General features: G+C 38.4%; 1 protein-coding gene across 1 annotated transcript in view; it reads left to right on the top strand.

Annotated features, from left to right (window-relative positions):
- The window catches only part of HNF4A (hepatocyte nuclear factor 4 alpha), a 91,069-nt gene that overhangs the window by 46,959 nt on the left and 19,311 nt on the right, over positions 1–24,799 (top strand). Inside the window, 8 exon segments of the mRNA XM_053689783.1 lie at positions 3,147–3,234; positions 4,453–4,605; positions 8,646–8,701; positions 8,703–8,789; positions 8,791–8,836; positions 8,839–8,887; positions 11,338–11,395; positions 11,397–11,472. Of these exon segments, the coding sequence (XP_053545758.1) occupies positions 3,147–3,234; positions 4,453–4,605; positions 8,646–8,701; positions 8,703–8,789; positions 8,791–8,836; positions 8,839–8,887; positions 11,338–11,395; positions 11,397–11,472 (613 nt within the window).

Here is a 24,799-nt window from a genome sequence, read left to right as displayed (position 1 = left end):
GCGCCATCTAAGGAAACAGTCAAACAGCAGAGGTGCGTGCAGCCGGTCCCGTAACTAACAGGGTCACATTGTGCTCTAAGTCAGGGTGTTCTCATGTAATATACTGGCTGTGGCTTATATATATATATATATACACACAGTATATACACACATACAAAATATATATAAATATATATATATATATATACACAGTATATACACACATACAAAATATATATAATATATATATATACACAGTATATACACACATACAAAATATATATAAATATATTATATATATACAGTATATACACACATACAAAATATATATAAATATATATTATATATATACAGTATATACACACATACATTATATATATAATATATATTATATATATATATATATAATATATATATATATATATATATACAGTATATACACACATACATTATATATATATATATATATATATTATATATATATACACAGTATATACACACATACATAATATATATATTATATTATATATATATATATACAGTATATACACACATACATGATATATATATATATATATTATATATATACACATACATAATATATATATATATATCTATATGTATATATATATATATATTATATATATATATATATATATATATATATATATTTGATTTCATATTGCATTAGAGGCCGTCAGGGCCGTCTTTAATATTGATTGGACCCTGAGCAAAAATTTTCTTGGCCCCCCCCCACCCCCACCCCATGCAATTTCGCTCTCCACCCCAACATCCCAAAAAACAACTAAATCAATTTTTTTTTATTATTAGCCCAGCGGTGGATCATCCACTGCTGGGCTAATCATTTAAAAAAAATAAAATAAAAAAAAATTGCAATATGTGAAACTGGACCTAAGCAGAACTATTAAGTAAATAAATATATAAATTCCTCCACTGTGGATTCATTTAATATTCTTTTGAATGTGATTCTGGTGTGAGGTTACCTGGTTAAAGAGATTTAGGGCAGCCAACAGGAGCAAAGCAAGGTAAAGGAGGAAGCATGGAGGTGCAGACAAATATAAGTTTACTGACTTGAACAGCAGAACTACTATGGGAAGCTGTAAAATCTGAGACAGAGAGAAAATAAAAACTATAAAAATAAACCTTACATTAATGTGTGAAGTATCTGCATGACGCTATACATCAGCCACACCAGCACATGTAGCTTCTTTGCTAGGAACAAGTTCCCTCTCACCCTGAACTAGACAATGCTGCATGGGGAGGGGGGGCGTGTTTGCACTCACTTATTCTTCCCACTGACACCTTTCTACATTGCACTATTCCAATAACAAACTTCAGTTAGTTGATCTTAGGGCCACAGCAGAAAGAGCAGGGCTAAGGGGACCAGTAGACATGATGCTGTCTGTCCAAGGCTGCATGGATACAGTGTGAGATGAGTCACACAGCCTCAAGACTGAAGAGAGCAGTGTATGCAGCTGCACAGATGCTCAAATCCTCATGTGCCTGCCGCTCCAGCTTTCTGCTGCATGTGCCTACAGTCAGCCCTACCCAGAAACAATCCCCACCACCAGAGCAGTTACCTGGTAACAGTGGTAACCCCAGTAAGACATTTTCTGATGCAGTGGGAAATGGCTGGATGCCGAGTTAGGGCTTTGCATTCAGGGCTGCACAGTGCACATCTAAAACAGCACATGGCACTAGCTTGGCATGTCACATGACACGGGCACGGTCTGGCACAGTTTTTAAAAAAATATAAGCAGAGTACTTTTGACTGTGACAGTATTAGGACTGAATGTGTGTGTTCCCCATGTCACATCAGCAGATTTTTTTTAAAGGACTCTTGGGCCCCTCAACAGAGACTGGGCCCAGGGCAGCTGCCCCTTTTGCCCTGTGTTAAAGACGGTCCTGGAGGCCGTGAGAAGTCATGCCATGCCCCAAGCCACGCCCCCTCCACCCCCATTTAGAAAGTGTCCAGGAATCTTCTGGGCAAAATGTGGCAACCCTAGCTCCTGAGCTTACATCCCTGTTTTTTAACAAAAGATACCAATAGAACAAAGAAAAATCAATAAGAGAATTAACATAGAAAGTTGTTTGAACAATGCATGCTCTATCTGAATCATGAAAGAAAAAAATTGGGTTTCATGTCCCTTTTTACACATCAGGTGATATAAGCAACAACTAACTTATCAGTTTTGAAAAAGTTTCATGCACCCTTTGTCAGGTATATGGAATATTAACCCCTTGTTATAAAGAGAAATATTATCTGCTATAAACTGAAACAAATCATGCAATAAAAAGTAACCAAGTTTAAATGAGACTGCATATGTAGAAGAAGAGACTCTCCTCATTCATTCATTTACGTCAGGACTGCAGTATAGAAATAGATACCAGAAAAGCAGTTTTGAGGGAAAGGGATCAAGAGCTTCTCACTTGCCAAGGGATGTCTTGTATCAAGTATTAGCTATTGTGTTTCTCTTCAAAATTCTAATGATTATCATAGCAATAACAGTTGCATGACATCATCAGTATTAAATGGGGATTAGGCTTTTCATATGTACTAATGATGTTAAAGGGACACTCAAATCAAAATAAAACTTTCATGATTCAACTAGAGCATGCACTTTTAAACAACTTTCCAACTTACTTTAATTAACAAAATGTGCACAGTATTTTTATATTTACACTTTTTGAGTCACCAGCTCATACTGAGGATGTGCAAGTATATATGTATATGCATTTGTGATTGGCTGATGGTTGTCACATTGTTGTCACATGATAGGAGACGTGGAAATAAACTTTGAAATTTGTCAGACAAAAAGCTACTACTGATTTGAAGTTCAGACAGAGCGGCCGATTTATCAAATGTCTGGGGGGCATGATATGCTGTCGGCATTTATTGCACAAGCCTCAAGGCTCGCACGGAAACAGAGGTATACGGCCCCATTCGGGCCATGATAAATTGGCCCCTAAGGCTATTAAATTGTCTTTTTATCATGCATTTGTTGATTATGCAAATCTACAGTATTTACTGGTCCTTTAAAAGGACTTATACAAATCTGCACCCCTGTTTTCACAATATCCAGCTTCCTCTGTTCACTGGTAAGGTTCATACAAAGATCTATATTAAATGCATTTTTGTGTTATAGGTGGCTTTACTGAGAGCACATGCAGGAGAGCACTTACTTCTTGGGGTTGCTAAGCGGTCGATGATTTACAAAGACATTTTACTTCTAGGTAATTTAAACACATTTGTACAATTTTGAGATTGCAGTCTATTGGAATACAATTATTTTTTTATTTGACTTTAAAGTGCATAGGGTCCAGTCTTAATGTTTTTGTTTCCACTATAAAAAATGCTAACTTTGTGAGCGATTAAAAGGAAACACTTGGAGATTGTAATATAAAATGTTTAATTAAAACAACTTTGTAATATATACTTTCATTATTTATTTTGCCCTATTTTTCTGCAATTTAAGTCTGAAAGGTGTGGTTTTTCCAGTTCTCAAAAATAAAAGATCACATGACAGGCTTTCCAAGCTTAAATTTGCCACATATCTGTCCTAATTTTTTTTTCACAGCCATTCAAATTTTGTTAACACAATGCCAGCAACAAGCCTTCTCATTTCTTGACTCAATTTTCTTTATGTTCTTTATCACCAGGTGGCTGTAATTCAGTGCTATACAAAGTACTGCAGTATTTCTGCAGTATTAAAAGATCATGAGGCAGTTATGACAGTTTACTGCAATTGATATAATTATAGTCAAAGAAGCAGTTTGGGTTTTAAAATTTTGAAGATCCATACATTTGTGAAGTTTATAAGCTATATAAGTGAGGATCCCTACCCCCCACCACCACTACCACCAACAACAAAAATATATAGAGGATTTAAATAATAATAATAAATATGTAGAATGAGATAAGGTACCCACCAGTACACCAGCAATAATAATAATTTGTTTTGTTGTAAGCTTTAGGCAATACGACACTCCAATTAAAGGGATATAAAATAGCACTACTTTAGCAAAAACAAATATGTTAAATCAAAGTAAACATAAAATGAAACAGATTTTGAAAGGAAAAAAAACAGCAGCAAACAACTTACTTGTTTTCTTGCAAAATGAGCATTTAGAAAATCTCAGTGTAGTCACTGCCCTCAGTCAGGGTAATAAGAGTGCTGACATGTTGGTATTCTGCCTCTTCTGAGCATGGGCAAATCTAACTCTCTGTTTATCTAGTATTAGTTCTTGTCTGATTATCACTCCCTTTAATTCAATTAAAGAATGTCAATTTGAATCTTTTAAAGAAGACTTGAACTGGCTTGAATTGACTCTCTGACATTAAAATTATTTTGGCGGTTACTTACTATATATTTTGAGCAATATGCACTTTTATAAATATGGTCTTCTTATCACCATTCTAAATGTATTAAGTATTATAAAATGTTTATACAGGAAATGATCGTGTAGTTCCAAGAAACTGCCCAGAACTTGAAGTGGGTCGAGTAGCGATTAGGATATTAGATGAATTGGTTGTTCCCTTTCAAGAGCTTCAGATTGATGACCATGAATATGCATGTTTGAAAGCAATAATATTTTTTGACCCAGGTATGTATACAACATAGTATGTTTCATATTATTTCCTGGCACAAACTCTTTCAAAACACATTATAAGGTCTTTCAAATTTAGAGGCCCATTATCAATCTCCGAATGGAGCTTGAGGGCCCATACTTCTGGCGAGTCTTCAGACTCGCCAGAAACACAAAGTTATGGAGCAGCGGTCTTTAGACTGCTGCTCCATAACCCTGTCCACCTGCTCTGATGTGGCGGACAGGAATCGCCACAATTCAACCCGTTCGAGTACGATCGGGTTGATTGACACCTCCCTGCTGGCGGCCCATTGGCTGCGAGTCTGCAGGGGGCGGCGTTGCACCAGCAGCTCTTGTGAGCTGCTGGTGCAATGCTGAATACGGAGAGCGTATTGCTGTCCGCATTCAGCGATGTCTGTTGGACCTGATCCGCACTGTCATCAGGTTCCCAAGCCCAACACATAAACTCTGTGTTTGCGAACAAGGTTTGTTTTTAAATGAGTAATAATCTAATTTCTCTGAAGTTAGGATTCAATTAGTTTAACATTTCAGTTAAAATTGAATTATGGTGGCTAAACATGAAAAATGAAATTATTTGTCTAGATTCCAGTCTTTTGGAAACTGCTGTTCAGAAATGGGCTATTTTTCAGCATTCTTTTCTAAATCCAACTGATGCAAAGTGCTTGTGCTTGAATTTGTTGCCCCTGAAATGCCATTGATAATTCTGGAACATTTATATTTCAGATATTCATACTGTGTAAAAATGCAACAAACTATGTATCATAATCATTTTTACAGATTCCCATTGAAGCAATAAAAGGGAAAGGAGAACCTAAACCAAAAAATATTTTATTATTGCCGATGGCTACCAATATTTTAAATTTATAATCACAATATCTTTACCATAATCAATTGCAAACATTCTGTTGGCTGTACGTATTTTATCAAGGAATTGCTGGTCTTGTGAACTAAGCATATGTATGATTGACAGCCCAAAAAAGCCACAGTGAAATGTTCTGAAATAGGAAGGTTAAATGTTAAAAAAAAAAATTTTTTAATCATGACAAATGGTGCAAGCAGTTTTAATCAAATTTCTAATTTGTTTATACAATTAAAATGTGTTTTGTTCTCTTGGTATTCTTTGTTGAAGAGTAAGTAGGTTCAGAAGCAGCAATGCACTTCTGGGAGCTAGCTGAACAAATCAAGTGAGCCAGTGACAAAAGGAATGTATGTGCTACAACCAATCAACAGCTAGCTCCCACTAATGCACTGCTGCATGCCTTTCAACAATAAATATAAGTAGAATAAAGGAAATTTTACAATAGAAGTAAACTGAATAGCTGGCAGGGTTCCTTGAATATTGGAATAGAGAAACACTGCTTTAATGTAAATTGCTGTAATTAAAAACTTAAATAAAAATCAATCTGTGAGAAATAGCCTAAAAAGTATTAGTAAGAAAATTATTGTCAGTAAAACTGTATTGTAAATCCTAGGGGACTAATGATCAAAAACCAGCCAGTATTCTAAAAAATTTTTACCCATAAGAATAATGGACCATGTCACTTCCGGTGACACCGCTCAGCTGTCTGACTGCAAGTCCCTTCAGAGCGCATGCGCTTCATCAGGTCACCGCATCAAACATATATACGATGCCCTATAATTCCCCCATCTTCACTATCTTTATTTGCCCCCCTTTCATTCCACAAGGTTCATTTGGGGTGGATGCCAGAAGATCGGCAGGGCGCCCCTCTTGAATCCCACAGACAGAGGCAAAAAAAACAGTGAAGATAGCGGAATTACAGTGCACCATATATATATGTGGTTAGAGATTAGGTTCTGTGGTGGAGCGCATGCGCAGTGATTCTGTTTTTGGTCAGACTTTTTCTCGGCCCCATAAGAATGCTGGACTACAGCAATTGGAATGTAGTGATGCGCTGGATAATGCGGTGACGCAGTGGAGAGCATGCATGTTGATGGAATTTGCGGTCAAACAGCTGATTCTACGCCACCGGAAGTGAAGCCGTACAGCATTCTTATGAGGTTGAGGAAAGTTATAGAACCCCGGGATGGAAAGAAATCAGGCAAAGTCCATGGAGCCTTTTTAGAGATTTACATTGTAATATATGTGTCTCTCACATTCAGAAGCCTGCATATAAAGATAAACATCTTTCAAGCTAAAATCTTCCTTTTCAAAATTATTTAAGGGACCTCGCAGTACTGATGAGATTTCTTAGATAATCTCACCAGTGCTTTAAATCATCAGTGATGAGTTCTCTTTCAGCTTCTTTTAAACCATATTATAAAGGCCTATAAAGTAGAATTAAAATATTTACATTAACATCCACACAGCATTTTTTTTTAAATAACATAACAGTCAGCTTCAGGATGGAAAGCAGACTCATACTGATAAAGTATGTTCTGAAATGCTTGAAGAATAAAGATATAAATAAATATGTAGGAGTTCTAGTGTATGATACTGGAAATAATTGCTATTTGTAAACATTTAGACCACTGGTTTTCAAACCTCTCCTCAGGCTTCCCTAACAGGCTAGGTTTTCAGGATTACGTAATCAGCTGATTATTTTCACCTCTGCTCCAGTTCAGACATCCTCAAAATGTGGCCTGTTAGGGAGGTCTGAGGACAGATTTGAAAACCAGTGCTTTAAGCTATGCCATGATTTTAGCAACATAATCATATTCTATGTTTTAAACTACTAATTACAATATATTGCTAACATTTAGAAAAAATTAAAAATTGACGACAGTTTAAATTCAATTGATCATTTATATAAATGTTGCTAAAACAATTTAATATTTTTAAACCTCAGGGATTTTGGCATGATTTTACACCTGAATCATATTCTATATTTTAACCCCCATGACCCAATATGATGTGTACAATATGTTATGTGGTACAAAAGCTCATCGTACCACATAACGTATATATACGTTGCAGATGCAGGAAGCTCTAGCAGTCTCAGCTGTCTAGTGACAGCCAAGAGCTGGTATTCCTGAGCTGCAGTGCATCTGTCTGCATATGGAAACGGATCACGATCGGTGCCTTCAGTTTCACATGATGGCTGATACATGATCATCTGCTGGGCTCCCCGCGGAAGGTGTGGGAGGAAAAGACGGGAGGAGGGTGAGTGGGCCAGCAGGGGAGGGGAGAGGTAATGGGAGGTAATGGGATAGGCCCAACACTGCAGAAAAAAAAATGAAGGGAGAGGTAGTTTGGAGCTAGCACACTAAAGAAAAAATGTGGAATGGTGAAGGCCCTAAACTAATGATTGTCGGAGGGGGGGAAGTGTGTGGGACCATACACTACAGGGAGGGGGAGGGTTAGAGAGCAATTTGGGAGGATCAGGGATGTGGTAGGTTTGAGGAGGATCACAACACTGCAGAAAAAAATATAAAAAAATAAAACAACCTAAACTGCATACCTGGCAGAGTCTGGGGACTGAGTGTGGGTGGGCGAGGGAAGAGAGCAGTTTTGGGAGGTGATCAGAGGTGGGAGGTTCAAGGATTGGAGTGTAATCTCTACACTAAAGCTAAAATTAACCTTACAAGCTACCTGATTAGCCCCTTTACTGATGGGAATAATAGAAGTGTGGTGCACAACTGCAATTAGCTGCATTCTAAATACAAAAAAACTATGGCAAAGCCATGTATGTCTGCTATTTCTGAACAAAGGGGATCCCAGAGGAGCTTTTACAAAAATTTGTGTCATGGTTGCACAAGTGGTATGTAAATAATTTCAGTGTAAAACCCTAATTTTTTGAAATAGTTAATGGTGGGGCATGAAATATACCAAAATGGGCCTAGATCAATACCTTGGGTTGTCTACTTATGAATAATATGTAGTTTTGACAGATAAATGGAAAAAAAACAAGGCTCTATATCTGTTTAAGTGTTTAAAGTACCTATTCAAAAGAATTATCATTCATTAAACTGAATTTATCATTGCTAAATAATTATATATATATATATATATATATATAATATATATAATTTTATTTTGAGTGGTTAGATTCTATCTAATTTGTTAATTATATTTCCAGATGCCAAAGGATTAAGTGATCCCAGCAAAATCAAGAGGATGAGGTACCAGGTGCAGGGTTAGCCTGGAAGATTACATCAATGACAGACAATATGATTCTAGAGGAAGGTTTGGGGAACTTCTCCTTCTGCTGCCCACCTTACAGAGGCATTACCTGGCAGCTGATTGAGCAAATCCAATTTGTCAAACTCTTCGAATGGCCAAAATTGACAACTTGCTACAAGAGATGCTTCTTGGAGGTCAGTAGATTAAAGTTGACCATATTTCCCAGTCCCAAATTCCGGACAGCTCATAAATGTTGAGGAGGCGGTAGGACTCTTAAGTTAACTCTATTATAGGAAATATATTTTCAGGAAATTAGAAGACTTACATAATTTTGAAGTCTTGATTTAACACCCTATTGTAAAAAGACCTATTTTGGGAGACAGAACCAGACTCTGTAGAACAAATAACCTTCAGTTTAGGAAAAAACTTATGACCATTTTTTAAACAGATTATATGCTATTTTATTGGCTGAGGAAAAGAGATCCAACAAACGTTACTGTGTCTGGATAAACTGCTTTTTTGCACCTGGAATTCCATCACAGTAGAGCAAAAGGCTATTCTGGTTTGTTAACACAGGTAGCTGATGTTGGCAGTCACAGAGGAATACAGGGAGTGGAAAAAAAAGGATTGGAGTTGGGTAAGAAAGAAAAAGACAGACTCGCAGTGTACATGTTTTTGAAGCACCAGCATTGCTACTCCTAGTGGCAAATAAAAATAAAACTATATTACCTCCAGACACACAAAAGCCTCTTCCAGCCACCCTGCTCCTAACCTGCTTTTAGTTTTTTTAAGTTGCTATGGTGGGGGGCGGGACTGGGATGCACAGAAGGAAATAAAATCGATAACCAATTACTGGTGACCATTATGAGGTGATCCAGCAGAGCTCATTGCCCCATGCACCATCCCCTTAAATTGTGGTTGGCTGGCTCCTGCTGCTGTGGACTATTGTCCTGGAAGGCCAATCCAGCCCCTGGACCAAACGGCTGTGGGAACACATTGTGGGGACAAATTATCCTTTGAAAAATTAGGGACAGACTACCCAAATTTAAAGTTGTCCTGGAAAATGTGGTAAAGATAGTTACTGTAATGCTCGTGGGATATTCCACTATCAGACCAAACTTGGCCAGTAGTCTTCTTACCCCGGCATCAAGTTGAATGATAGTGGGAAATATCCCAGAGCAGAGAGAGAGTTTGTAAAATTAGGTAAACAGTACTCATAGCAGGCAGAGCAGTTCTCAGCAGCAACAGGAAGGTAATCCAGCAGTATGGCAGTTCAGGTGTAAACCAATAGAAGGACTGGGAACAGGCAGGAGTCAGCAACAAAAGGATATCCAGCAGTATAACAGTTCAGGGGTAAACCAATAGAATGGTCAGGCTGGCAGAGTTCATCAACAGTTAAGCAATCCAGCAATGCTGAGGTTAAGGCAAGAAGAGTAGTCAAACAGGCAGAGCTCATCAACAGTTTAAGCAATCCAGCAATGCAGAGTTTAAGGCAAGCAGCGTAGTCAAACAGGCAGAGTTCATTAACAGTTAAGCAGTCCAACAATTCAGGCCTGGAAGGCAAGCAGAGTAGTCAAACAGGCAGAGTTCAGCAACAGTGAATCAATACAGCAATTCAACATACAGATATACAGCACCCCAGGAGCACAAGTAGTAAAACCTATACTTGGGCACATGTGAGAGAGACTGAGGCCTTTACATAGGGAAGACAGGGCAGGCAGTGATGATGTCATCAACGTGCTGCAGTTACACTGCCGTATCCCTAGCAAACAGGAGTGCCTGTGTCCATGGCAATGACCACAGCAGAGCAACAGGAGCAGCGTGACAGTTACCTGAGTTACAGCGGCTGTACCAGTCACAGCTATATATCTTTACTTCAGTTAGTGGTTCTGGCTTTCTAAGCAAAAAATCCTTCCATAAAAGCAATTCAAAATTCAATTCCAGAGTGACCATAGGCACAAATTACTCAAGTGCCTCTCAATATTTCACATCATATAAATTTTAGGAATGTCATCATTAGGACTAATCGCATGCATATTTATTATCAGCACATAAGCAGCCAAAGAGGTAGCAATGCAGTAAACATTACATAAGCAGTAACATGGCTGCCTCCTCTGAATTTAAGTTCCCCTAGATAGCTGCCTTCTTTTGATGAGGTCAAGGTGCCGGGTGCGGGGTTGCACACAAGCGCACAGGAGTGCTTGTGTGCAATGGTAAATGTGGGCAGTGTATACTGCCCGCCAAAGGAGAAGCTGGGTGGACAGGGGCAAATACGTATGCCTCTGTCCGTCCGTGGATGATAAATTGAGCCCCCAATTAGTATGCTCATGTTTATATAAGCATTCCATCATATTTAAAATATCAAGGTAATGTAAATGAGATTGCCAGATAACATTATATACTAGAAGCTTGCTTCTGTATCTATTTATTATAACCCATTTTATAAATTAGATATATGAGAAAGATCAACATGTTGATACTAGACAGAGACAGGGAGAATGTACTACTCAGAAACAAATAGGAAGATAGATGATAGATAGATAGATAGATAGATAGATACATAGATAGATAGCGAATACACATTGCATATCTACAAACAGTTGTGTACTTTTCAGGCAAACAGATATCTAATAAACCTTTCATCATAGGTTCACAAATGAAGCCCCTCATGCTCATCACTCTCTGCACCCTCATTTGGTTCAGGAACAATCTAGCAACAAATGTTATTGTTGCCAACAACACTTTGCCAAACCAGCTTCACAATGGACAAAATGTGTAAGCATGTTCTTGGGGTTTCCTATGACATATGTAAAGTTGAAGATGAAGTTATGGAAAAATGTAGGGCAGTGTTGTGGAAAGTAAAAACATTTGTAATAGTGCAGAGAAAATAAATAAAACATTTTAAAATATATATATAATATATATATATATATACACACACACATACATATATTTAATATATATCTCAAAATAACAAGAGTATTGCATTGAGCAATGATACTTTTTTAGTAGACTAACTATACATTTATAAGATTGACAAGCTTTCGGAAGAATGTCTTCCTTTTTCAAGTCTGAAGCAATACTGACCAATTTGATGGAATTTACAGATTATATCTTAAAACACAGGCTAAAAAGACAAACTGCTAGATTAACAAGTCTTGCGTTAGCCTTAAAAAGTCTGGCAGGTACAGTGTACCGCAAATCCACTTGCGTCAATTCCGTATCCTATCTTTTTAATGGGATTTGCCTAACGCCGGTATTACGAGTCTTGGAAAAAGTGAGCGGTACAGCCTCTCCTGTCAAGACTCCTACCGCATTTAAAAGTCAGTAGTTAAGAGTTTTATGGGCTAACTAGCCGTAACATAAAACTCTTAACTAAAGTGCTAAAAAGTACACTAACACCCATGAAACTACCTATTAACCCCTAAAACGAGGGCCCCCCAAAATCACAAACACTTAAATAAATTTTTAACCCCTAATCTGCCGACTGGACATCGCCGCCACTTCAATAAATATATTAACCCCTAAACCACCGCACTCCCGCCTCGCAAAGATTAGTTAAATTTTATTAACCCCTAATCAGCCGTCCCTAACATCGCCGAAACCTACCTACATTTATTAACCCCTAATCTGCCGCCCCCAATGTCGCTGCAACTATATTAAATTTATTAACCCCAAATCTAAGTCTAACCCTAACCCTAACACCCCCCTAACTTAAATATAATTTAAATAAATCTAAATAAAATTACTACAATTAAATAAATTATTCCTATTTAAAACTAAATACTTACCTATAAAATAAACCCTAAGCTAGCTACAATATAACTAATAGTTACATTGTAGCCATTTTAGGATTTATTTTTTATTTTACAGGCAAGTTTGTATTTATTTAAACTAGGTAGAATAGTTATTAAATAGTTATTAACTATTTAATAACTATCTATTTAAATAAGTACAAATTTACCTGTAAAATAAACCCTAACCTAAGTTACAATTACACCTAACACTACACTATAATTTAATTAATTACCTAAACTAACTACAATTACAATTAAATTAAATAAACTAAAGTACGAAAAAAAAAAACACTTAATTACAGAAAATAATAAAATTACAAGAATTTTAAACTAATTACACCTAATCTAATCCCCCTAATAAAATAAAAAAGCCCCCCAAAATAATAAAAAGCCCTACCCTATACTAAATTACAAATTGCCCTTAAAAGGGCCTTTTGCGGGGCATTGCCCCAAAGTAATCAGCTCTTTTACCTGTAAAAAAAAAAATACAATACCCCCCAACATTAAAACCCACCACCCCACACACCCAATCCCCCCTTAAATAAAACCTAACACTAACCCCTTGAAGATCACCCTACCCTTGAGACGTCTTCACCCAACCAGCGCAGAAGTGGTCCTCCAGACGGCCAGAAGTCTTCATCCGATCCGGGCAGAAGAGGACCTCCAGATGGGCAGAATCCTTCATCCAGACGCATCTTCTATCTTCATCCATCCGGAGCGGACCGGGTCCATCTTAAAGCCATCCAATGCGGAGCATCCTCTTCCATCCGACGACTAACACTATATGAGGGTACCTTTAGTGACGATTAGAATTCTATCAGCCTATCGGAATTAAGGTAGAAAAAATCCTATTGGCTGATCCAATCAGCCAATAGGATTGAGCTTGCATTCTATTGGCTGTTCCAATCAGCCAATAGAATGCAAGCTCAATTATATTGGCTGATTGGATCAGCCAATAGGATTGAACTTCAATCCTATTGGCTGATTGCATCAGCCAATAGGATTTTTTCTACCTTAATTCTATCAGCCAATCAGAATTTAAGGGACGCCATCTTGGATGACGTCACTTAAAGGTACCGTCATTTAGTGTTAGTCGTTGGATGGAAGAGGATGCTCCGCGTCAGATGGCTTGAAGATGGACCCGCTCCGCTCCGGATGGATGAAGATAGAAGATGCCGTCTGGAGGTCATCTTCCCGGTTCGGATGAAGACTTCTGGCCGTCTGGAGGACCACTTCTTCCCGGTTGGATGAAGATGTCTCAAGGTAGGGTGATCTTCAAGGGGTTAGTGTTTTATTAAGGGGGGATTGGGTGGGTTTTAGAGTAGGGTTGGGTGTGTGGGTGGTGGGTTTTAATGTTGGGGGGGGTATTGGTATTTTTTTTACAGGTAAAAGAGCTGATTACTTTGGGCAATGCCCCACAAGAGGCCCTTTTAAGGGCTATTTGTAATTTAGTATAGGGTAGAGCTTTTTATTATTTTGGGGGGCTTTTTATTTTATTAGGGGGATTAGATTAGGTGTAATTAGTTTATAATTCTTGTAATTATTTTATTATTTTCTGTAATTTAGTGTTTTTTTTCGTACTTTAGTTTATTTAATTTAATTGTAGTTAGTTTAGGTAATTAATTTAATTATAGAGTAGTGTTATGTGTAATTTGTAGCTTAGGTTAGGGTTTACTTTACAGGTAAATTTGTACTTATTTTACTAGGTAGTTATTAAATAGTTAATAACTATTCAATAACTATTCTACCTAGTTAAAATAAATACAAACTTGCCTGTAAAATAAAAATAAATCCTAAATGGCTACAATGTAACTATTAGTTATATTGTAGCTAGCTTAGGGTTTATTTTACAGGTAAGTATTTAGTTTTAAATAGGAATACTTTAGTTAATGATAAAAAATGTATTTAGATGTATTTAAATTATATTTAAAGTTAGGGGGGTGTTAGGGTTAGACTTAGATTTAGGGGTTAATAACTTTATTATAGTGGCGGCGATGTTGGCGGTGGTAGATTAGGGGTTAATAAGTGTAGTTAGGTGGCAGCGACATTGGGGGCGGCAGAATAGAGGTTAATAAATAAAAAGTAGGTGTCGGCGATGTTGGGGGCAGCATATTAGGGGTTCATAGGGATAATGTAGGTGGGCGGCGGTGTCCGTATCGGCAGATTAGGGGTTAATAATAAAATGTAGGTGTCGGCGATGTCGGGGGCGTCAGATTAGGGGGTTAATAAGTGTAATATTAGGGGGTGTTTAGACTCGGGGTTCATGATTAGGGTGTTAGGTGTAGACAAAAAAAGTATTTTTCCATAGGAATCAATGGGACTGGGCGTTAGAAGCTGAACGCTGCTTTTTTGCAGGTGTTAGGTTTTTTATCAGCCAGCTCTCCCCCATTGATTCCTATGGGGAAATTGTGCATGAGCACGTTCAGCCAGCTCACCGCTACCGCAAGCAACGCTGGTATTGAGGTGAGATGTGGAGCTAAATTTTGCTCTCCGCTCACTTTTTTGCGGCTAACGCCGGGGTTTAAAATGACCTGTAATTACCAGCGTTGTCTGCAGTGTGAGCGGTGAGGGAAAACTGCTCGTTAACACCGCACCCCTGTTACCGCAAAACTCATAATCTAGGTGAAAGTGTTACAGAGGGTCTGAATGCAAGGGGAGGAGGGGTTGTCGTAAAAATCATATGGGGGTTTAGGAGACAGGCAGATAGTGTCCAGTAAAAGATTATGGTTATACACAAAGCATATACTGACAAAGTTATATATCAATATGAATAAAGATGGGAAATTAGGTATACAGGGGAATATAAAATAGTCAAAAAGGAGAAAGGGAAGAAAGAAAAAAAAAAAGGGGGAATAATAATAATGACATAAAGTGTGGACATAGGCTAACCTGTGTACCTATGCATAGAGAGTGTGGAGTATACAATGTAATTGACTACAGTATATGAAAAGTACATTACAAAAAATTTTGATAATGGGTTAAGAGTCCACATTTTAGTCCATTATTTTCATTTCAAAGGTTTTTCTTTCCATGGTGTTTTTGAAGTTGCCTCTGAGAATCTTGATTTTGAGGTTTTGGATGGGATTGGTCAGGTTGGGTGAAATGGTGACCAACAGGGGTACAGTATTTTGTTTCACAGTGGTTTTTGCTTGAGTGTCTGTGTAAGTTCATCCGAAGGTGAAGTTTTTGACTTGTTTTCTCCAATATAACATCCCACTCAATGCAATACTCCTTGTTATTTTGATAAATCTCTGGACTAACACGGCTACTCCAATCAATCAATATATATATATATATATATATATATATATATATATATATATATATATATATATATATATATATATATATATATATATATAGTATATACACACTCACACACAATACATTTCTACATATACAGATTGCATTCGCATTGCCTGGAAGCCTTGAACTCATGAGAGTGCACTTCCATAGGCTCTAATGGGAGTCTCGTTCTCATGCCGTGAGACTCAGCAAAAAAACTAGCGTAGCACAGGCGATAATTTGCGCATTGTTGGGTAGCAAAATAAAAATATATATGTAGATAAATATATATATATATATATATATATATATATATAATATATATATATATATATATATATATACATATATATTTTAAGTAAAAACACAGTCCTCATAGACTTTAATGTAAAGGCACTTTTCAGTGTTGTTTTTTTTAACACCCCAAATCTCCTCACTTTAACCCCTTATAACTGCTTTGTGCAGTTTTTCCTTTAAAAAATTAAGTATGCTCATAATTTTTATTTAATAAAAAGGAACTGTACACTTTATTTTTAGGAAAATATGGGGCAAATTTTTTTAAATTACTCAGAGGTCTGACCTCTGGTTAATTGCACCAAGCGAGCTCGCAGTAGCATTAACCAGCCACTTGTAATGGGCTGGTTATTTAATGTGGGACCGTAAACGGGCGCACATTAATATAGCACTCCACTTGTAATCTAGCCCTTTGTAGTTTCAATTAAAGGGCCATTGCAGTAAAAAAAATATACTTGCATCTCTATATGTTTAACCCCCCAGAAAGGTCAAAGTACAGAATATGTCTACTTTAAAAAAAAAAATATGTTGTATAAACATGCATTTTGGCTCACACTCAATTAAATGTAATATAAATATATACACATCTTGCATGCTTATATGTCGATTATCAATGGCTGAAAACAAAATTTATGATTACCTGATAAATGTATTTCTTTCTTTACATGGTGAGTCCACAGATCATCTAATTACTTTTGGGATATTCACCTCCTGGCCAGCAGGAGGCGGCAAAGAGCACCACAGCAAAGCTGTTAAATATCACCCTCCCTTCCTCCAACTCCAGTCATTCGACCGAAGTAAAGGAGAGAAAGGAAGCAACAAGGTGCAGAGGTGCCTGAGGTTTATAACATAACAAAAAAATACCCTGTCATCAAAAACAGGGCGGGCTGTGGACTCACTGTGTCAAGAAAGAAATACATTTATCAGGTAAGCATAAATTTAGTTTTCTTTCTAATGACACTGTGAGTCCACAGATCATCTAATTACTACTGGGAATCAATACCCAAGCTAGAGGACACAGATGATAAGGGAGGGACAAGACCTAAACAGAAGGCACCACTGCTTGAAGAACCTTTCTTCCAAAGGAAGCCTCAGCCGAAACAAAAGTATCAAACTTATAGAATTTTGAAAAAGTGTGTAGAGAGGACCAAGTTGCAGCCTTGCAAATCTGTTCCACAGAAGCTTCATTTTTGAATGCCCAGGAAGAGGAAACAACCCTCGTAGAATGAGCCGTAACCTTCTCAGGAGGCTGCTGTCCAGCAGTTTCATAGGCGAAGCAAATTATACTCTTCAGCCACAAAGAAGAGAAGTAGCCGTAGCTTTCTGCTCCTTACGTTTCCCAGAGCAAACTACAAACAGAGCAGAAAACTGACGAAAATCCTTAGTCGCCTGTAAATAGGTTGGGCAGAAGACGTTCCTTATGAGAAGAAGGATTAGGACATAAAGAAGGAACAATCTCCTGATTAATGTTATGATCTGAAACTACTTTAGGAAGAAAGCCTAATTTAGTACGTAAAACAACTTATATCCGAATGAAAAATAAGGTACGGAGACTCATACTGTAAAGCGGAGAGCTCAGAGACTCTACGAGCAGAAGAAATAGCAACAAGAAACAAAACCTTCCAAGATAACTTAATATCTAAGGAATGCATAGGCTCAAACAGTGCCTGCTGAAGAACCTTAAGCACAAGATTAAGACTCCAGGGAGAAGTAACAGGTTTGAACACAGGCCTGACAGAACGATTGAACATCTGGAACCTCTGCAGACGTTTATGTAACAAAATAGACAAGGCAGAAATCTGACCCTTCAAGGAACTCGCCGATAAAAACCTTCTCCAAACCTTCTTGGAGAAAAGATAAAATCCTAGGAATCCGAACTCTACTCCAAGAGTAGCCTTTGGATTCACACCAATACAGATATTTTTCGCCATACCTTATGGTAAATTTTCCTGGTAACAGGCTTGCGAGCCTGAATCATAGTCTCAATGACCGAATCCGAAAAACCGCACTTAGATAAAATTAAGGGGGCCTATCTATTAAGCTCCATATGGAGCTTGACGCCCCGTGTTTCTGGCGAGTCTTCAGACTCGCTAGAAACACAAGTTATGGAGCAGCGGTCACAAAGACCGCTGCTCCATAACCCTGTCCGCCTGCTCTGAGCAGGCGGACAGGAATCGCCAGAAATCAACCCGATCGAGTACGATCGGGTTGATTGACACCTCCCTGCTGAGGCCCATTGGCTGCGGGTCTGCAGGGGGCGGCATTGCACCAGCAGCTCTTGTGAGCTGCTGGTGCAATGCTGAATACAGAGAGCGTATTGCTCTCCGCATTCAGAGATGTCTTGCGGACCTGATCCGCACTGTCGGATCAGGTCCACAAGACATTTGATAATTCGGCCTCTAAGAGTTCAATCTCCAAGCAGTCAGCTTCAGAGAAACTAGATTTGGATGAAGGAAGGGCCTTGAAGTAGAAGGTCCTTCCTTAGAGGAAGCTTTCAAGGGGGGAGAGATGACATCTCCAGTAGGTCTGCATACCAAATCCTGCAAGGCCACGCCGGAGCAATGAGAATCACTGATGCTCTCTCTTGCTTGATCCGAGCAATGACTCGAGGAAAGAGAGCGAACAGAGGAAATAGGTATGCAAGACTGAAGTTCCAAGGAACTGCCAGAGAATCTATCAGAACCGCCTAAAGGTTTCCTAGACCTCGACCCGTACCTCGGGAGCTTGGCATTCTGACAAGATGCCATGAGATCTAGATCCAGCTGTCCCCATTTGAGAATCAAGTTGGAAAAACATAATTTATGTAAGAACTTACCTGATAAATTCATTTCTTTCATATTAGCAAGAGTCCATGAGCTAGTGACGTATGGGATATACATTCCTACCAGGAGGGGCAAAGTTTCCCAAACCTCAAAATGCCTATAAATACACCCCTCACCACACCCACAATTCAGTTTAAACGAATAGCCAAGAAGTGGGGTGATAAAAAAGTGCGAAAGCATATAAAATAAGGAATTGGAATAATTGTGCTTTATACAAAATCATAACCACCACAAAAAAAGGGCGGGCCTCATGGACTCTTGCTAATATGAAAGAAATGAATTTATCAGGTAAGTTCTTACATAAATTATGTTTTCTTTCATGCAATTAGCAAGAGTCCATGAGCTAGTGACGTATGGGATAATGACTACCCAAGATGTGGATCTTTCCACACAAGAGTCACTAGAGAGGGAGGGATAAAATAAAGACAGCCAATTCCTGCTGAAAATAATCCACACCCAAAATAAAGTTTAACGAAAAACATAAGCAGAAGATTCAAACTGAAACCGCTGCCTGAAGTACTTTTCTACCAAAAACTGCTTCAGAAGAAGAAAATACATCAAAATGGTAGAATTTAGTAAAAGTATGCAAAGAGGACCAAGTTGCTGCTTTGCAGATCTGGTCAAACCGAAGCTTCATTCCTAAACGCCCAGGAAGTAGATACTGACCTAGTAGAATGAGCTGTAATTCTCTGAGGCGGAATTTTACCCGACTCAACATAGGCAAGATGAATTAAAGATTTCAACCAAGATGCCAAAGAAATGGCAGGAAGCTTTCTGGCCTTTCCTAGAACCGGAAAAGATAACAAATAGACTAGAAGTCTTACGGAAAGATTTCGTAGCTTCAACATAATATTTCAAAGCTCTAACAACATCCAAAGAATGCAACGATTTCTCCTTAGAATTCTTAGGATTAGGACATAATGAAGGAACCACAATTTCTCTACTAATGTTGTTGGAATTCACAACTTTAGGTAAAAATTCAAAAGAAGTTCGCAACACCGCCTTATCCTGATGAAAAATCAGAAAAGGAGACTCACAAGAAAGAGGCAGATAATTCAGAAACTCTTCTAGCAGAAGAGATGGCCAAAAGGAACAAAACTTTCCAAGAAAGTAATTTAATGTCCAATGAATGCATAGGTTCAAACGGAGGAGCTTGAAGAGCTCCCAGAACCAAATTCAAACTCCAAGGAGGAGAAATTGACTTAATGACAGGTTTTATACGAACCAAAGCTTGTACAAAACAATGAATATCAGGAAGAATAGCAATCTTTCTGTGAAAAAGAACAGAAAGAGCAGAGATTTGTCCTTTCAAAGAACTTGCGGACAAACCCTTATCTAAACCATCCTGAAGAAACTGTAAAATTCTCGGTATTCTAAAAGAATGCCAAGAAAAATGATGAGAAAGACACCAAGAAATATAAGTCTTCCAGACTCTATAATATATCTCTCGAGATACAGATTTACGAGCCTGTAACATAGTATTAATCACGGAGTCAGAGAAACCTCTTTGACCAAGAATCAAGCGTTCAATCTCCATACCTTTAAATTTAAGGATTTCAGATCCTGATGGAAAAAAGGACCTTGTGACAGAAGGTCTGGTCTTAATGGAAGAGTCCACTGTTGGCAAGAGGCCATCCGGACAAGATCCGCATACCAAAACCTGTGAGGCCATGCTGGAGCTACCAGCAGAACAAACGAGCATTCCTTCAGAATCTTGGAGATTACTCTTGGAAGAAGAACTAGAGGCGGAAAGATATAGGCAGGATGATACTTCCAAGGAAGTGATAATGCATCCACTGCCTCCGCCTGAGGATCCCGGGATCTGGACAGATACCTGGGAAGTTTCTTGTTTAGATGGGACGCCATCAGATCTATTTCTGGAAGTTCCCACATTTGAACAATCTGAAGAAATACCTCTGGGTGAAGAGACCATTCGCCCGGATGCAACGTTTGGCGACTGAGATAATCCGCTTCCCAATTGTCTACACCTGGGATATGAACCGCAGAGATTAGACAGGAGCTGGATTCCGCCCAAACCAAAATTCGAGATACTTCTTTCATAGCCAGAGGACTGTGAGTCCCTCCTTGATGATTGATGTATGCCACAGTTGTGACATTGTCTGTCTGAAAAACAAATGAACGACTCTCTCTTCAGAAGAGGCCAAAACTGAAGAGCTCTGAAAAATTGCACGGAGTTCCAAAATATTGATCGGTAATCTCACCTCCTGAGATTCCCAAACTCCTTGTGCCGTCAGAGATCCCCACACAGCTCCCCAACCTGTGAGACTTGCATCTGTTGAAATTACAGTCCAGGTCGGAAGCACAAAAGAAGCCCCCTGAATTAAACGATGGTGATCTGTCCACCATGTTAGAGAGTGTCGAACAATCGGTTTTAAAGATATTAATTGAGATATCTTCGTGTAATCCTTGCACCATTGCTTCAGCATACAGAGCTGAAGAGGTCGCATGTGAAAACGAGCAAAGGGGATCGCGTCCGATGCAGCAGGTCATAAGACCTAGAATTTCCATGCATAAGGCTACCGAAGGGAATGATTGTGACTGAAGGTTTCGACAAGCTGTAATCAACTTTAGACGTCTCTTGTCTGTTAAAGACAGAGTCATGGACACTGAATCCATCTGGAAACCCAGAAAGGTTACCCTTGTCTGAGGAATCAAAGAACTTTTTGGTAAATTGATCCTCCAACCATGATCTTGAAGAAACAACACAAGTCGATTCGTATGAGATTCTGCTAAATGTAAAGACTGAGCAAGTACCAAGATATCGTCCAAATAAGGAAATACCACAATACCCTGTTCTCTGATTACAGACAGCAGGGCACCGAGAACCTTTGTAAAAATTCTTGGAGCTGTAGCTAGGCCAAACGGCAGAGCCACAAATTGGTAATGCTTGTCCAGAAACGAGAATCTCAGGAACTGATAATGATCTGGATGAATCGGAATATGCAGATATGCATCCTGTAAATCTATCGTGGACATATAATTCCCTTGCTGAACAAAAGGTAAGATAGTCCTTACAGTTACCATCTTGAACGTTGGTATCCTTACATAACGATTCAATATTTTTAGATCCAGAACTGGTCTGAAAGAATTCTCCTTCTTTGGTACAATGAAGAGATTTGAATAAAACCCCATCCCCTGTTCCGGAACTGGAACTGGCATAATTACTCCAGTCAACTCTAGATCTGAAACACATTTCAGAAATGCTTGAGCTTTTACTGGATTTACTGGGACACGGGAAAGAAAAAATCTCTTTGCAGGAGGTCTCAACTTGAAACCAATTCTGTACCCTTCTAAAACAATGCTCTGAATCCAAAGATTGTGAACAGAATTGATCCAAATTTCCTTGAAAAAACGTAACCTGCCCCCTACCAGCTGAGCTGGAATGAGGGCCGCACCTTCATGTGGACTTAGAAGCAGGCTTTGCCTTTCTAGCTGGCTTGGATTTATTCCAGACTGGAGATGGTCTCCAAACTGAAACTGCTCCTGAGGATGAAGGATCAGGCTTTTGTTCTTTGTTGAAACGAAAGGAACGAAAACGATTATTAGCCCTGTTTTTACCTTTAGATTTTTTATCCTGTGGTAAAAAAGTTCCTTTCCCACCAGTAACAGTTGAAATAATGGAATCCAACTGAGAACCAAATAATTTGTTACCCTGGAAAGAAATGGAAAGTAAAGTTGATTTAGAAGCCATATCAGCATTCCAAGTTTTAAGCCATAAAGCTCTTCTAGCTAAAATAGCTAGAGACATAAACCTGACATCAACTCTGATAATATCAAAAATGGCATCACAGATAAAATTATTAGCATGCTGAAGAAGAATAATAATATCATGAGAATCACGATGTGTTACTTGTTGCGCTAAAGTTTCCAACCAAAAAGTTGAAGCTGCAGCAACATCAGCCAAAGATATAGCAGGTCTAAGAAGATTACCTGAACACAGATAAGCTTTTCTTAGAAAGGACTCAATTTTCCTATCTAGAGGATCCTTAAACGAAGTACCATCTGACGTAGGAATAGTAGTACGTTTAGCAAGGGTAGAAATAGCCCCATCAACTTTAGGGATCTTGTCCCAAAATTCTAATCTGACAGACGGCACAGGATATAATTGCTTAAAACGTTTAGAAGGAGTAAATGAATTACCCAAATTATCCCATTCTTTGGAAATTACTGCAGAAATAGCATTAGGAACAGGAAAAACTTCTGGAATAACCACAGGAGCTTTAAATACCTTATCTAAACGTTTAGAATTAGTATCAAGAGGACCAGAATCCTCTATTTCTAAAGCAATTAGAACTTCTTTAAGTAAAGAACGAATAAATTCCATTTTAAATAAATATGAAGATTTATCAGCATCAACCTCAGAGACAGAATCCTCTGAACCAGAGGAGTCATCAGAATCAGAATGATGATGTTCATTTAAAAATTCATCTGTAGGGAGAGAAGTTTTAAAAGATTTTTTACGTTTACTAGAAGGAGAAATAACAGACATAGCCTTCTTTATGGATTCAGAAACAAAATCTCTTATATTATCAGGAACATTCTGCACCTTAGATGTTGAGGGAACTGCAACAGGCAATGGTACTTTACTAAAGGAAATATTATCTGCTTTAACAAGTTTGTCATGACAATCAATACAAACAACAGCTGGAGAAATAGCTACCAAAAGTTTACAGCAGATACACTTAGCTTTGGTAGATTCAGCACTTGACAGCGATTTTCCTGTAGTATCTTCTGGCTCAGATGCAACGTGAGACATCTTGCAATATGTAAGAGAAAAAACAACATATAAAGCAAAATTGATCAAATTCCTTAAATGACAGTTTCAGGAATGGGAAAGAATGCCAAAGAACAAGCTTCTAGCAACCAGAAGCAATAAAAAATGAGACTTAAATAATGTGGAGACAAAAGTGACGCCCATATTTTTTCGCGCCAAATAAGACGCCCACATTATTTGGCGCCTAAATGCTTTTTGGCGCCAAAAATGACGCCACATCCGGAACGCCGACATCTTTGGCGCGAAATAACGTCAAAGAATGACGCAACTTCCGGCGACACGTATGACGCCGGAAACGGAAATAGAATTTTTGCGCCAAAAAAGTCCGCGCCAAGAATGACGCAATAAAATGAAGCATTTTCAGCCCCCGCGAGCCTAACAGCCCACAGGGAAAAAGTCAAATTTTAAGGTAAGAAAAATGGTCAAATCAAAATGCATTATCCCAAATATGAAACTGACTGTCTGAAAATAAGGAAAGTTGAACATTCTGAGTCAAGGCAAATAAATGTTTGAATACATATATTTAGAACTTTATAAACAAAGTGCCCAACCATAGCTTGGAGTGTCACAGAAAATAAGACTTACTTACCCCAGGACACTCATCTACATATAGCAGATAGCCAAACCAGTACTGAAACGAGAATCAGCAGAGGTAATGGTATATATAAGAGTATATCGTCGATCTGAAAAGGGAGGTAAGAGATGAATCTCTACGACCGATAACAGAGAACCTATGAAATAGACCCCTTAGAAGGAGATCACTGCATTCAAATAGGCAATACTCTCCTCACATCCCTCTGACATTCACTGCACGCTGAGAGAAAAACCGGGCTCCAACTTGCTGCGGAGCGCATATCAACGTAGAATCTAGCACAAACTTACTTCACCACCTCCATCGGAGGCAAAGTTTGTAAAACTGAATTGTGGGTGTGGTGAGGGGTGTATTTATAGGCATTTTGAGGTTTGGGAAACTTTGCCCCTCCTGGTAGGAATGTATATCCCATACGTCACTAGCTCATGGACTCTTGCTAATTACATGAAAGAAATACTTCTGGATGTAATTCCCATTCTCCCGGGTGCAAGGTCTGTCTGCTCAGAAAATCCGCTTCCCAATTGT

The sequence above is a fragment of the Bombina bombina genome, chromosome 1 (assembly GCF_027579735.1).
Source record: "Bombina bombina isolate aBomBom1 chromosome 1, aBomBom1.pri, whole genome shotgun sequence".
Taxonomy (NCBI): Eukaryota; Metazoa; Chordata; class Amphibia; order Anura; family Bombinatoridae; genus Bombina; species Bombina bombina.
The sequence above is the reverse complement of the archived record's forward strand: the minus strand, read 5'-3'. Positions and strand labels throughout refer to the sequence as shown.